This window comes from Seriola dumerili, unplaced genomic scaffold (genome assembly GCF_002260705.1).
Source record: "Seriola dumerili isolate Sdu_G_001 unplaced genomic scaffold, Sdu_1.0 BDQW01000262.1, whole genome shotgun sequence".
NCBI lineage: Eukaryota > Metazoa > Chordata > Actinopteri > Carangiformes > Carangidae > Seriola > Seriola dumerili.
The window spans coordinates 696,685-710,111 of record NW_019174517.1 but is presented as its reverse complement, the minus strand read 5'-3'; the positions used below and the strand labels follow the sequence as shown (position 1 = coordinate 710,111).

At 45.5% G+C, this 13,427-nt stretch overlaps 1 protein-coding gene across 1 annotated transcript in view; it reads left to right on the top strand.

Moving 5' to 3' along the window:
* LOC111230324 (histone acetyltransferase p300-like) overlaps positions 1-13,427 on the top strand; it is a 31,256-nt gene that overhangs the window by 4,176 nt on the left and 13,653 nt on the right. The window contains exons 3-21 of the mRNA XM_022757018.1: positions 46-225; positions 2,344-2,656; positions 3,114-3,227; positions 3,414-3,656; positions 3,814-3,919; positions 4,041-4,169; positions 4,326-4,443; positions 4,590-4,773; positions 5,089-5,166; positions 5,990-6,075; positions 6,254-6,406; positions 6,933-7,224; positions 7,362-7,378; positions 7,410-7,583; positions 7,805-8,044; positions 8,229-8,424; positions 9,437-9,588; positions 11,893-12,132; positions 12,547-12,635. Of these exons, the coding sequence (XP_022612739.1) occupies positions 46-225; positions 2,344-2,656; positions 3,114-3,227; positions 3,414-3,656; positions 3,814-3,919; positions 4,041-4,169; positions 4,326-4,443; positions 4,590-4,773; positions 5,089-5,166; positions 5,990-6,075; positions 6,254-6,406; positions 6,933-7,224; positions 7,362-7,378; positions 7,410-7,583; positions 7,805-8,044; positions 8,229-8,424; positions 9,437-9,588; positions 11,893-12,132; positions 12,547-12,635 (3,104 nt within the window). The remainder of the gene's footprint in view (positions 1-45; positions 226-2,343; positions 2,657-3,113; positions 3,228-3,413; positions 3,657-3,813; positions 3,920-4,040; positions 4,170-4,325; positions 4,444-4,589; positions 4,774-5,088; positions 5,167-5,989; positions 6,076-6,253; positions 6,407-6,932; positions 7,225-7,361; positions 7,379-7,409; positions 7,584-7,804; positions 8,045-8,228; positions 8,425-9,436; positions 9,589-11,892; positions 12,133-12,546; positions 12,636-13,427) is intronic.

The following is a 13,427-nucleotide window of genomic DNA, read 5'->3' as shown; positions in this document are numbered from 1 at the left end:
CCCCCCTTTTTTTTTTCCCCCCCCCCCCCCAATCCTGCTTTCCAGATGAATATGATGGCCAACGCGGGCCCCTATGGCGGTCCGTACGGCCAGTCTGCTGGCCAGGGGCTGCCTGGAGCAGGGCTGGGCCCACAGCTCCAGAATAAGGCAGGCCTGCCCAACAATATGGCCAGTCAGTTCAACATGGACAAGAAGGCGCCACCGGGTCAAGGCATGCCTGGGATGGTAAGATATTTTTATTTCTGTCCCATACAGGTGGATAAACTCTGTAGCCATCACAGAGGCCTCTTACATTACTGTAGATTAACCTTGCTGTTTAACTGAAGTCTCTTGAATGGTTCAAAGTAGAACTAAATACACATATTTTAGAATTGCACACTTCCTCATATTGAACCTTTTTTACACACTTTTCCTTTTTACATCCAAAGGTAACAAAGGGACTCACACACACACAGGTCACTGATAAATAAAGGGCAAGACTTATTGGCAGACCTGAATCAGTCTTTAGCAGATAGCTTGTTATAAGTGCATGTACATGCGTGTGTGTGTGTGTGTGTGAGGGAATGGAAGAGGCAGATGAACCAGTTTCTCTACCAACAGAAGACTGACAAGATGTAAACGCTGTGCAGACAAACACTAATAATCAATCATGTGCATGACTGTCAGGCACCGTTTACTGGCTCGACTTCCTTTAGCAAGACGTTTTTCAGCATTTAACTTCCTGTCAGATAATTCCCTCTTAATGTCCATCACGGTACAGCTCTGTGATGACGGTAGTCGTTTTATCAGGTCCCCACCACGACTGACACTGATGAATTTGTTGTGTTTTTCATCTGCTAAATCCCGACTGCAGGACTTCAAGTTTACCAGCATGAAATTCTCTCGCTATGCTCCGGTAACACTTTTGTGACTCAAACATTCAGCCTTGTGTAGTAACATGGATGCATCGTCAGTGCAAGTAATGAAATCTCAGGAGAGCGCACCTACTCATGAAGAGGTGGCATCTGTCAAGTTGAAACAACATTTATGTTTGTGCAGTTGAGTAAGAGAGTGAATGTTTGCATGAGGTCCATTGTGTAATTCCTGCCCTAGCAGTTGTGGGAGGTTAAGTGTTGGGGTCATCAGTTTGTTTCCAATATAAGAAGAGTTCATATTTTCCTGTCCTCCACTAAGGAGGGCGTGGGTTGTGCAGATGTATGTTACAGCGTTCCAGCTTATTACTTGAACAGACCAATCTGAAATTGACAGCAAGAAATCAAATCAGTAGGTAAATCATCTTCAGTGGGTTTACAGATATTTCAGATGAACTACGAGTTCTCAAAGGGGAAGTAGCCTGAGTCGACTCCGCAGGTGGCGAGGAGGAACACCATTGACATGGTTGCTTTGTGTGGCATTTTAATGAAGAAGTCGCTTAAATCATAATTACAGTTACCTCAGAGGAATGAACTCCTTTTGAAGTGACGCTATAGAGCAACAGAATGCACCAGAACTGCCCCGTCCGCCTGCAGTGGAAGTCTGTAAACTGTATGTGAATGTATGGAGAAACATTCATGACCTTGATACAAGAAACGCCCTTAGGTTTTTTATTTTTTTATTTTTTTTTATTTTTAGCTCATATAAACTCTTGATTAAATCAGCGGGTGGATGTTCTCCATCCTCTTTTGTTTCCCTTGTGCGTCTGTCACATGCGATATCTCAAATGGCAATGATTCTTACGAAAGGTGGACTTAATGGAAGTATCCGTCAATCAGTCTCCAATCACTGCAGCGAACAGTAGCCAACAGATCATGGTTCCATTACAGGCTTGAGTTGTTTATTTTGCTTATTGCTATTTGGCTTTAATTAAATACAGGCTTTATCTTTTTTTTTTTTCTTTTTTTTTCAACAGAGAAGGGGCTCATTCATTCTTTAGATGGTTTTCCTGTTTTTAATTACAGAGTAGCTGGAAGCCATGTTCGTGAAATAGACTTTTTGCTCCTTTCTTCACGGAGCATTTGAGTGTTTGATTGTTGAATCTTAATTTACTTCTAATTCTTGAAGTATTTCTTTTTCAAATTTTTGATTAAAGTCATCAATAAAGCCTTTTTACGTGACAGTAAACGCCTCATCTATCGTCTAATAAATGTTAAGACAAACATTTAAGTTTTTTTTTTACACATGGTCAGACTGTGTACTACTACAGCAGGGAGGGGACATTTCAACAAAGTCTTGGAAAAATTGATAATTGATCGGATGTGTTAGCTGCCAATCTGTTCCTAGATTGATCATTTTGAAGTGGACCCATCACACCTGATCGTTCTCTAATGCTCGCCGCTGCCTCCTCTCTCTCCTCTCTGTCTCAAGGCCTCTCAGCAGCAGCAACCTGGAGCGGTTGGTGGTGTATCTGTCGGCGGAGCAGCAGCAGCAGCAGCAGTGGGAGGGGCCCAGGTTGGGCTCAGTGCCGTAGGGGCGGGTCCCGGCGCAGCGCCCCCTACTGCGGACCCCGAGAAGCGGAAGCTGATTCAACAGCAGCTGGTCCTCTTGCTCCACGCGCACAAGTGCCAGCGGAGGGAGCAGGCCAACGGCGAGGTACGGCAGTGCAACCTGCCGCACTGCCGCACCATGAAGAATGTGCTCAACCACATGACTCATTGCCAGGCTGGCAAGTCCTGCCAGGGTGAGTCTGCTGAATTATGCTGATTGCTGGTTTTATGGTGTGTGGTTTATATCATGAACACTAGGCAGTGTTTAAAGTTGTAAAGTTATAATGTATCTGCAGCAATTCCTTTTTTTTTTTTTTTGCCTTGTTCTTGTTTGTTGTTTATCCCCCCCTTGGTTTGCCTCCCAGCTTTTCGTTGTACCAACATGAGTTATTCTCTCTTTAGGTGGCTGTTCTACTATCATTTTTCCTTGCTCCGACTTTCATTGAGTCGCCATCTGGACATAGTGTTTTTATACTGAAGGACTCGTACGATAACTTTCTTATTCTCTCTCCTTCCTTTTTCTCTTTCATCTCATCTCATGTTTTTCACTCTTTCACTCTGTCACATTCTCACTTATTCTCCCTCTTCTCTCTTTTTCACTTCTCTTCCCCTTTCTCAAACTTTTATCCATTTCCGTCTCTTCCTCTACAGTGGCACACTGTGCCTCATCCAGACAGATCATCTCTCATTGGAAAAACTGCACGCGACACGACTGTCCTGTTTGCCTGCCACTGAAGAACGCTGGAGACAAGAGGAACCAGCAGTGTGAGTGTTTCTGACTCTGTGTGTGTGTCTATTTTTGAGTAGCATACATACTCATGGTTATCAGTTATGATCTACCATGAAATGATAAAGAACCCTGTTACTAGCCATTTAAATTGCACAACAGTGGGCTTGAATCCACAAATGCTCATCCTTTATCACCTCTCCCCTCTCTCCTCCCCACGACAGCTCTTGTCAACAGTGCAGGGGTTGGTTTGGTGAACTCTTTAGGTTCAGGGGTGCCGGGTGGACAGTCCAACACTCCAAATCTGAACCCTCCCAACCAGATTGACCCCAGCTCCATAGAGAGGGCCTACGCTGCGCTGGGCCTCACTTACCAGGGCAACCAGATGCCACAGCAGCAACCACAGGCCAACATGCCAAACCAGGGGCTGCAGGGGCAGCCCGGGATGAGGACTCTAAACACCATGGGTTAGTTTGTAATGCCACTGTGCATGTCACAAATTATATGCTAACCTCCTGGGATCACTGAGCATGGGTGTTCGTTCTTGACCTCGCTCTGATGCAGCAGTCTGTGTTTCCCAATAAAAAAACATATCATTCAAACTCTCTGACTGTCACTTTGCAGGAGGAAACTCCATGGGAGTGAATGGTGGAGTGGGAGTGCAGCCCCCCAACCAGCAGTCCAGCCTACTGCCAGACGCCATGTTGCACAACAGCATGAACGCACAGAGGTATGACTGCTTTTAATTGATCACAGCTGTTTACTTTTTCCTAAGTCAGGCTGCTGTCGTGAAACAGACTTTCTGAAGTCTCACTCCTCGTTATTCTTCTTGTCCTTTTTGTTTCCCTCAGTTTGATGAGTGATGGTGTGGGGAACCTGGGCTCCATGCCCACAGCGACTCCTCCTTCTGCTGCAGGCATGAGGAAGTCCTGGCATGAAGACATCACACAGGACCTCCGCAACCACCTTGTCCACAAACTGTGAGTCTGCTTTGTCTCGCACGTGGCCCCAAAAAAATATCTCACTATGGGCAGCAGCTAGTTTTTCAGCACAGGGTGTCAATCGGTCGCCTCTGTCCTCAAGTTAATTGCAGCTTTATGTCCTTTCTGTTTGTGCATGTGTGTGTCCTGGAGTAGTGTGCAGGCCATCTTCCCCACTCCCGACCCAGCTGCACTGAAAGACCGGCGGATGGAGAACCTGGTGGCTTACGCTCGGAAAGTAGAGGGGGACATGTACGAGTCAGCCAACAGCAGGGTAAGAAACCAACGACAAAACGCAGAGCATTAAGTGATGTGGCGTCACTATCAGTTCCCAGTTAAGGAGGAGGAAATAAAATGCATATATTTCATCCAGATGTGTCCTGTAACATTCTCCCTCCCTTCTGCTGCATCACCTTCCAGGCGGAGTACTACCACCTGCTGGCGGAGAAGATCTACAAGATCCAAAAGGAGCTGGAGGAAAAGAGGAGGACACGGCTCCAGAAGCAGGGCATGATGCCCGGCCAAACTGGATTACCCTCCTCAGGGCTCCCACAGGGGCCTCCAAGCATGGGACAGCCGCCCATGGCCCCGGGGCAACCCCCAAGTAAGTAAACATACTGTTTTGACCTCCCTACATAGACACACATGAATGCACACACACATACTGCTGGCATGCAAATAATACAAAAAGGAGTTTGAGCTCGACTTGTCGATCAGTAAAAGCTGATCAGAAGTTTCAAATCTTAGATGAAAAAGAGAGAAATCATGTTCACACTCCACCAGTCTAATACACTTGTGTGATAAAGTTTGTTTGCCTCACTTTTCTCATTCTTTAAACATCTTTTAGTCGTGGCTTGTTGGTAATCTGTGGTTTTGAAGATGAGCTCTGTCATTTCTGTAACTCTTATCAACCTGTCAGATGGTCCTCACGCTGATCCGTCCATGGCCCGACCAGCTGGACCCAATCAGATGGTCAACAGGATGCAGACCCCAGCAGGTACGTGTACATGATACTATTACAAAGGCATGTTGAGTGAACAGACGTGGAGAAATGTATTTAAATACCACGTCCAGTTCTGAGGTCAGTACAAATGCAAATTACCAAGAGTGTACAGGACGTCCTGGGAATGTGAAGAAGAGTAAGCTCAAAGCTGATCAAGCTGCCGGAGACATCTGAAGGGGTGTTCATTCACCTGAGAGCAGGAACCAGGAAACAGCGTTAAAACTCAGCTTTTTTCGTTCCCACAATGTGTGTGTGTGTGTGTGTGTGTGTGATGCTGAAGTTACAAGTATGAATTTTGACCCGGCAGTGAGAGAAGGTGTTTGATAAAGCTCTGTGTAATCCTGTGGTTAGCCCGCTAGCCACTTTAGCTCTCGCAGTTCATGCTTAACATCCTGACCATGTTTTTCACCTCCTTTTTCTGGCTGTGTTTTGTTCATTGACTAACGTCGCTGTAGCGCAGTGTTTTCACTAAGTGAACAAACATTCTTACCTTAATCCACAGAATGCTTCCACACGTTACCTCTCACACATTTTTACTGTCGCAATTAAACGTTCAGCAGTCTCGCTAGTTTTTCTCAATTTTTTCGTCAGCGAAGAGAACGGCAGCGTTGTAAGTTTACTGATTGGCCGACAGGGAAAGCGACGGGTCATACTGCGCCCCCTCCCTCACTGGAATACAAGCGCAGCCTGTTATCCACACACACACTTTGCATTTTGAATTCCGGAAGATCATTAACAATCGAGTCGAATCTGATGTTCAAAAAATAGTTTGATTCAATTCTGACGTCTCTTGTTTTCTGTCCTCCTTCACGTTCAGGAATGAACCAGTTTGGTCAGATGGGGATGCAGTCGATGGGTCAGAGGTCGACACCTCCTCTTCCTATTAATGCTCCAATGAACCAGGTTGGTATCACTGTCAAATCATGTCCCACAATCGATTCTGAGAAGATGTTACTGACTGAACGGAGGGCGTTACACAAATGGCAAAGAATCGGAAAAGACAGAAGAACCATGTTTAGTATTTGACCGTTGGCTGTAATGATGTCAAGATGTCACATGTCCCTTAATGTCTCGTTGGCAGATGGGTATGGGTGCAACAAGGATGGGCCAACCCAATGCCACACAGCTACAGAACCAGTACCTCCCCCCGGGCCAGTTTCCCGGGTCCAGTCCTGGACTTGGTTCTGGTCCTGTTGGCATGAACCAGCCAGGGCCGCAGACTGCAGTGCCACCGGTGAGCATCGAGTGACAGCAGATGAATTGGATTTGTAAAGGGGAACTTGGATCTTTGCAGAATCTCTTGATATAATGAAATTCAAACATATTTTCAGTTGCATGTGGGAAACCTGCCAAATTAATGCAAACGAGGAGGAACACAGACACCAACTCTCAGAGTAGCTCTGCAGGAATTGATGGGTAGTGATGAATACTGTATGATTAACTGAACTGTCATCAGGATTTTGGCATATTACTCATGACTGCTGTGAGAGATGGTTTTTCATTGGCTCTATCCAGAACTTTTAAGACTGATTATTTGTGCTCTTTGGCACGCTCCATGTTTAATGAATTCATTTAATAGGTTTCTAAGAGACTGATTTAGAAATAAAGTGTTGTAAGTTCCAGAGTTTGTATACCTAGTAAAACCTTTCTCTGTAATTAGTCTGACCTATGTTGTTCTGTATTGCTGGATTGATGTTAGTTTAAGCAGGGACTCTTTGCTTGTCTTCTTTCCCTAACTGGTGTCCTGTCCTCTGCAGCAGAACCAGATGTCTACACCGCCTTCCCTCCCAGCCAGCAGCCCTGCACCACAGTCCAACTCTTCTGCTTCAGGCTCTGGAGCCCCCGGGGGCTCCATGGGGTCTGGTAGTGCCAGTGGTACTGGGCCTCTACCCAGCCTGCCTCCATCCTCCACCCCCACCCAGCCCAACTCCTACCCTCACTGCCCATCCATCCGAACAAACTCCCCGTCACCAGCACGCAGCCTAACGCCTCAGCCCCATCAAACACCCCCCACGTTACCTCGTTCGCAGACCCCACAGCCACAGACCCCCAGCACACCCCAGCTGCCACAGCAGCAGCACCCCCAGCAGCAGCAGCAGCAACAACAACAACAACAACAACAACAACAACAACAACAACAACAACAACAGCAGCAGCAACAACAACAACAACAACAACAACAGCAGCAGCAACAACAACAACAACAGCAGCAGCAGCAACAACAACAACAACAGCAGCAACAACAAGCTTCACAGCAACAGCCATCAGGGCAGACGGTGAACTCGGAGAAGGCCAATCAGCTTCCACAGCAGGCGCTTGGGGGCGTGGCTTCCTCAGGCCCCCAAGCAGGTCAGCCTTCTTCAGTGCCCAACCAGAATGCTCATGTGCCGCTGCAGCTGCCCCAGACCCCAGTGAGTAGATCACCCTGCACCACTTTCCCCAGCACAGACTTATTTTTCTTAAACCTCATGTTTGAGTCGTACTTAAGTAGTAAGTTGTTTTTGTTTTTAAAAAGTCCTTGAAATAGATTAGCGGCGTTGAAAAGCAACAAAAAGCAAAGGTTTCCTGTTTGTGGATTTTAACTTGCCATTTCTTAAACCTCACTCGATCTGTCCCCGATCTTTTGTCTCAGCTATCTGCGAAGCCTTCCCTGACGGCAGATGGCCAGGTATCCTCTCCGGCCTCGGTCAACAGCAGTACCGATCCCAGCTCCCAGCTCGCTCCGGCAGATGGCCCCGCCCCCAGCCAGGAAGACGTTAAAATGGAGGTGAAGAAGCAGGAGGAGGACGACGAAGGGGCTGACGCACAAGGAGAGGGCAAGGGGAAGATGGGCAAAGGTCAACCTGACGTGAAGACGGAGGAGAAACCAGAGGTGAGACTCTCCACGGTGACTTACTGACACTTCAGGGTGTGAAAATCTGTATTTAAGATCTGAAGGTTTGATTATTTGATTGATTATTTGATTGATTATAGTGATTTAGGTCTTAAATTCGGTTTTTATAAATAATCACATTGATGAGGAATTCATTACACTGACGTTTAAATCTTCGTCTCAGATAAAGAAAGAGAAGTCGTTTGGAGACGGGTGTAAAGGCGAGCCCATGGACACATCTTCGTCTTCGGTGCCGTCGTCGGTAGCAACGGGTGAAGACAAGAAGCCGGAGGTGAAGAAAGAGCCCAAAGAGGAAGAGGAGGGTTCAGGGTCAACGGGCACCAACAGCTCCCCAGCCAGCGCTCAGAGCAAGAAGAAAAGTAAGTTTTGAATCTTGACTCACTTGAGAAAAGTGTACAAAGGAAAACGCAGCATTAATAACAAGAACTGAGACTTAAAGAATGGAGAGTCCAAAAGAGAGAAAACTGTCGTAGCTGTGTCGCAATATTCACTTTGATTTCACCAAAACGTCACCACAAAACATCAGGTGTTTGCAGACGCATATGAGACGAGGGTTGGAGGTACAAATATATCTTTTTGAATAAAATGATAATAATAATAATAAGAAGAAGTGAAAGAGCTTGCCAACTGTCGGGGGGGGGGGCGTGTTTGTTTAGAGATATATTTTCCCCCTTCAGTAACTTTTCCTTTACCCGTGCCTGCAGAAGGTAATCCATTTCGAAACCCCTCCTTTTTGTTATTGATTTATCTCCCTCTCTCTCTTTCTTTTCTAAATGTAAAACCAGACTTCCAGCTGGTCTCTGTAAAACTCTTTGCCCCTTTGCAGACACACCTCTCTCGGCTGTGTAGGAGGCTTGGGCTGGCGAGGGTTGAAGGGGTTAATATGAACATGTGCTGTAAAGTTGAAATACATGTGTGACACTGTACAAATTGCACATTTTGGTTATGTAACGATTCACTGATGCACCCACTGTACACTACACAAACATGTGTTGTGTCCATTTGTTGAATATCTAATAAAAAGATCTTTTTAGACAAAACAAAACAAAAAAAGCCACCCATGCTCCCCCGGTGGAGTCGTGATTGGACGTTAAAAAGACCAGAAAAGCACCAGTTTTATCACATTGACTCTGGGCTGCCACCGCGGCTTCTGTACCCAGAATCCTCCTCTGTCTGATGATGTCCCGCAGGTGTCGTTAAATGCCACAATGCTGCGTGATGCGGTCAGTGGAGTCTCACTGCCGGATCATCCTCAAGTCCAGCAGAGACTTTTTTTCTTTTTTTCTCTTCCTCTCTTCCTGCTTTTACCTGCCATCTCTCAAGCTCTCTCATTTCTCATCCGTTTTTTTTTTATTGCTCCCCCTTTTCCAGTCTTTAAGCCGGAGGAGCTGCGTCAGGCTCTGATGCCCACCCTGGAAGCTTTGTACCGGCAGGACCCTGAGTCCCTTCCCTTCCGTCAGCCGGTGGACCCCCAGTTACTGGGAATACCCGTACGTATTCGAACTAGTAACAAAACTAACCTGGTAAGGGACTGCACTGGCTGCCATTTTGCTTCAACTCCTCTGAAAACGTAGTTTTTTTTTTGTTTTTTTTTCCATTGTTTGTTTTACTTTTTTTCATCTTTAATATTTTTTTCTGCTTTGTCATAGTTGTCATACTTTCAGAATTTATTTTATATATCTGCTTCAGTTACTTTAACCTTTTTTTAGTTGATTTTTCTCCCATTGCATGTCAGAAGTTAAGAAAATGAAATTAAGAGTGTGTGTTTGTGAGGGTGTGTTTGTTTGTGTATGAGTGTGTGTGTGTGTGGGTGTGTGTTCTCTTTTCTGAAACTTCTTGTCATTTGTAAATCAAAGCAATGAGTCTCATGAACCTTTGCCTTTGCTTTGATGGAACTGTGGAGGAGAAGCACAAAAAGTAAATGATAAATTCAAACCAGGCAGAAAAAAAACATTTAAAATCTTTATTGTTTTAGTCGCACAATATTAGGTGACCCAAACATCCATCAGAGTATTTTTGCATAATTGATTAATGGCTGCTTGTCTTTAACGCTCCAAAAACAAATGTCACCACATTGTATTTCAATGGGAATCATAATTTGCTTTAAACCGTAACAGAGGTTCATGAGCCAGTTGCTTTCATTTATCACTTTAATTTGTTTGACTTTTGCCCTTTTTGTCATAAAGTTTTCAGTTTTTTTTTAATTTGAATCATTTCATTTCAATCATTTTTTTTTTTGTAGTGTTCATCCTTTTTATTCCATTGCTAGCTTTCTAGTTCAGTTCCTCACCAGTAGTAGTGTGTCAGTGTTCAGGTGGGCAGTGTGTAGAGGTGGGACAATACCTTTACCCTCACTGCATCCAAATTAGGGGAGAGGAACAAAAAAGTAGTTGATAAGACTAAATATTCACCTCCCTACAGGTACAAATCATGATTGTATTGATAAGTGATAGTGTCAGTCCTCCCACTGCCTCGGCCATTTTTTCCCCCCGTAGAGCAGTGATGAGCGAGCGCCAGGCTATTGGCTCACCTCTCCTTCAGGAACCTCCGCAGTCAAGTGATGCAACTTTACACTGTTGTGTAGTTGTACGACGCCATTTTCAGATAAACATTCAGCCGCTTATTGAAAATGGAAGTTACTCACAAACTGGTGGGATTTTTTTTCTTTTTTCTTTTTTCTTTTTTTCCCTTTCTTTTTTTAAGCGCTGAATTGTTGTGATATAAATTTGGCCCTGCAGGTTGGTGTGGTAATATGCATCACTTGTTTGTTCATGTGAGTGGTTCCATTCAGAGATGAGGGTCTGTTTCCTAACTCTTGTTGCCATGGTGACACGGAGATGGACCCTGCTCTTTGAAACTCACACCTCCTCTTTTTTTTTTTTTTTTTTTTTTTTGGGTGAATCTCCAAAAAGCCTTTCTTTTCCCTCGCCCTCCTCTCCGCTCCTCCTTTTCAAAACAGTGTTTATGTTTCGAGAAGAAGTGGAGGGCAGACGACGCGAACAGAAAAACAACTTGGAGACTCATCCGTCCCTCTTACATTTGCTTCACCTCAGCACTGTTGGCTTTAACTCCGTCATCATATTGCTGCTCATGCTGCTGCCGTTGTTAATGCCAACCGCTATGTTGCCAAAAACAGTAAATCTCTTGTCTGCCTGTTGCTGTTGCCACTGCTCTGTTCTTCTTGGTTTTGCACCCTGATCGCTACAAAGGCCTGAAAGCTTTGATTGCAGAGAACTTTTCCCCTGGCTGTCAAACAGTGTTAATCCCTGTGTGGCAAAATGAGGAAATGTACTTTTTTTTTTTAAACACAAATTGGCAAAAGATGATCGCAGGATCACAATGCCGGGCTTTAGTTGCAATACGATAAAATAAAATGCATCTGTAGCTAGTTTTTAAATCTTTGCCTGTGGTTAAATGAGCAGCAGAGGACCGGACGGACTCGTGGCGGTTGCCTGGTCCCTGCTGCGCAGCACAGAGACCGACTTGATTTTTAAATGTAGGGTGCAAAGCAGAGAGCTGGAGGGCAGAAGTTGTCATGTCTCTCTGTTTGCACACGAACCTTCTTCTCTGCAGCGCTCAACAACATTGTCCCCCTGCACCCTCTTCTCTCCCTACTACTCTGGTCCCGCCCGGTCGACTGCGACGCCTTCATCACACCTGACGGCCACAACGATGACGATACTCTTCCTCCCTATCTCTCTCATCTTCCTCCCTCGGACGGCCAAACCGTTCCACCATCTTGCTACTCTTTCCTCTCTCCCTCCTCTGACCCTTCTCAAATTTCCCTTGACCTGCCGCTCGAATCCGGACGGCGCCCTCCGAACCAGGACTACTTTGACATTGTGAAGAACCCCATGGACCTGTCGACCATCAAGCGGAAGCTGGACACAGGACAGTACCAGGAGCCTTGGCAATATGTCGAGGATATCTGGCTGATGTTCAACAACGCCTGGCTGTACAACCGCAAGACGTCCCGCGTCTACAAGTACTGCTCCAAGCTGGCGGAGGTGTTCGAGACGGAGATCGACCCCGTCATGCAGGGCCTGGGATACTGTTGTGGGAGGAAGGTGAGGTGGGAGCGGGTGTTTCACATTTCATGCTGCCTGTGCAGGTGTAGAGAGACTAAGTATTCCCTTCAGTGAAGACATTTTCCCTTTTCTTTATTGAGCTAATTTACGGTCAGGATTGTGTTGTAAAGGAACAGTTTGACATTTGGGGAAATGCCTTCTTGCTGAGAGTTAGATGAGAGGACAGTCTCCTGTCTGTATGGTAAACATGCAGCTACAGCCAACAAGCCGCTAGCTGTAGCCTTATATTGAACTGACAGATATGAGAGTGATACCAATCTTCTCATCTAACTCGCTGCCAGGAAGTGAATAAGTGTGTTTCCCAAAATGTCCAACCAGGAGTTTGTCTTAAGTTAATCTCCAGTTTTCCTCAGATAACCCGTTTGCAAACATTTCTTTTCGTCTCTTTTGCAGTTTGAGTTTTCCCCTCAAACTCTATGCTGCTATGGAAAACAATTATGCACCATCCAACGGGACGCCGCCTACTTTAGCTACCAGAACAGGTAAGGGCTGTCGACACATTAGAGTGCGCGCGCACACACACACACACACACACACACACACACACACACACACACACACACGCGCAGAGATCACAGACCAACAGCATTCACAAAAGTTTTTTATTCACATTTAGACACTTTGCAGCCAATGAGATCAGCTCGTTTGTGTCTTGCTGTGTTTTTGCACATTGGTTATATTTCCTTACAGCATAGCATCAATCAATCAGTGCAATCACAGATGAGTTTTAATTTGGCTTCAAATGGTTACCCTGGCACCATCTCTATCTCCATAGTTCACCGTTTTTTAATTTTCATCATGTCGTCATTCATAAAGTGGGCTCCTGTCTTCTTCAGCAGTTATTCTTTATTTGTTGCACCATTTGTTTCCCCACTGAGTAAATTTACATGCACAACATATGACTGCTCGCATTTTCTGATATTTGCGTAAATAGAGGAGGGGGAGGGAGGGGGGGTCCATTCTCACCAACAGAAGAAAGGTTCCCACTTTATAAATGAACTGAAAGGATGATGGGTCTCTGTTGCTTTACCATTTATTTATTTTTCTCCTCATTCACCCTTTCATGTTTGGAGACTCGTATCCTCACTCCCGTCCTCCTCCACAGCTCCTAGTGGTCTCTCATGTTGCTGTAATGTTGTTGTTGTTTACCACTGGACGTCTGACGCTAATCTTTGCTTTGCCTTGGCTCTCTGTCCTCTGTTGGTTGTTGTTCACATCCTGTCCGTCCCCCCCCCCCCCGCGGGACGCCTCAGAGATAAAGCGGCATTCTCTTT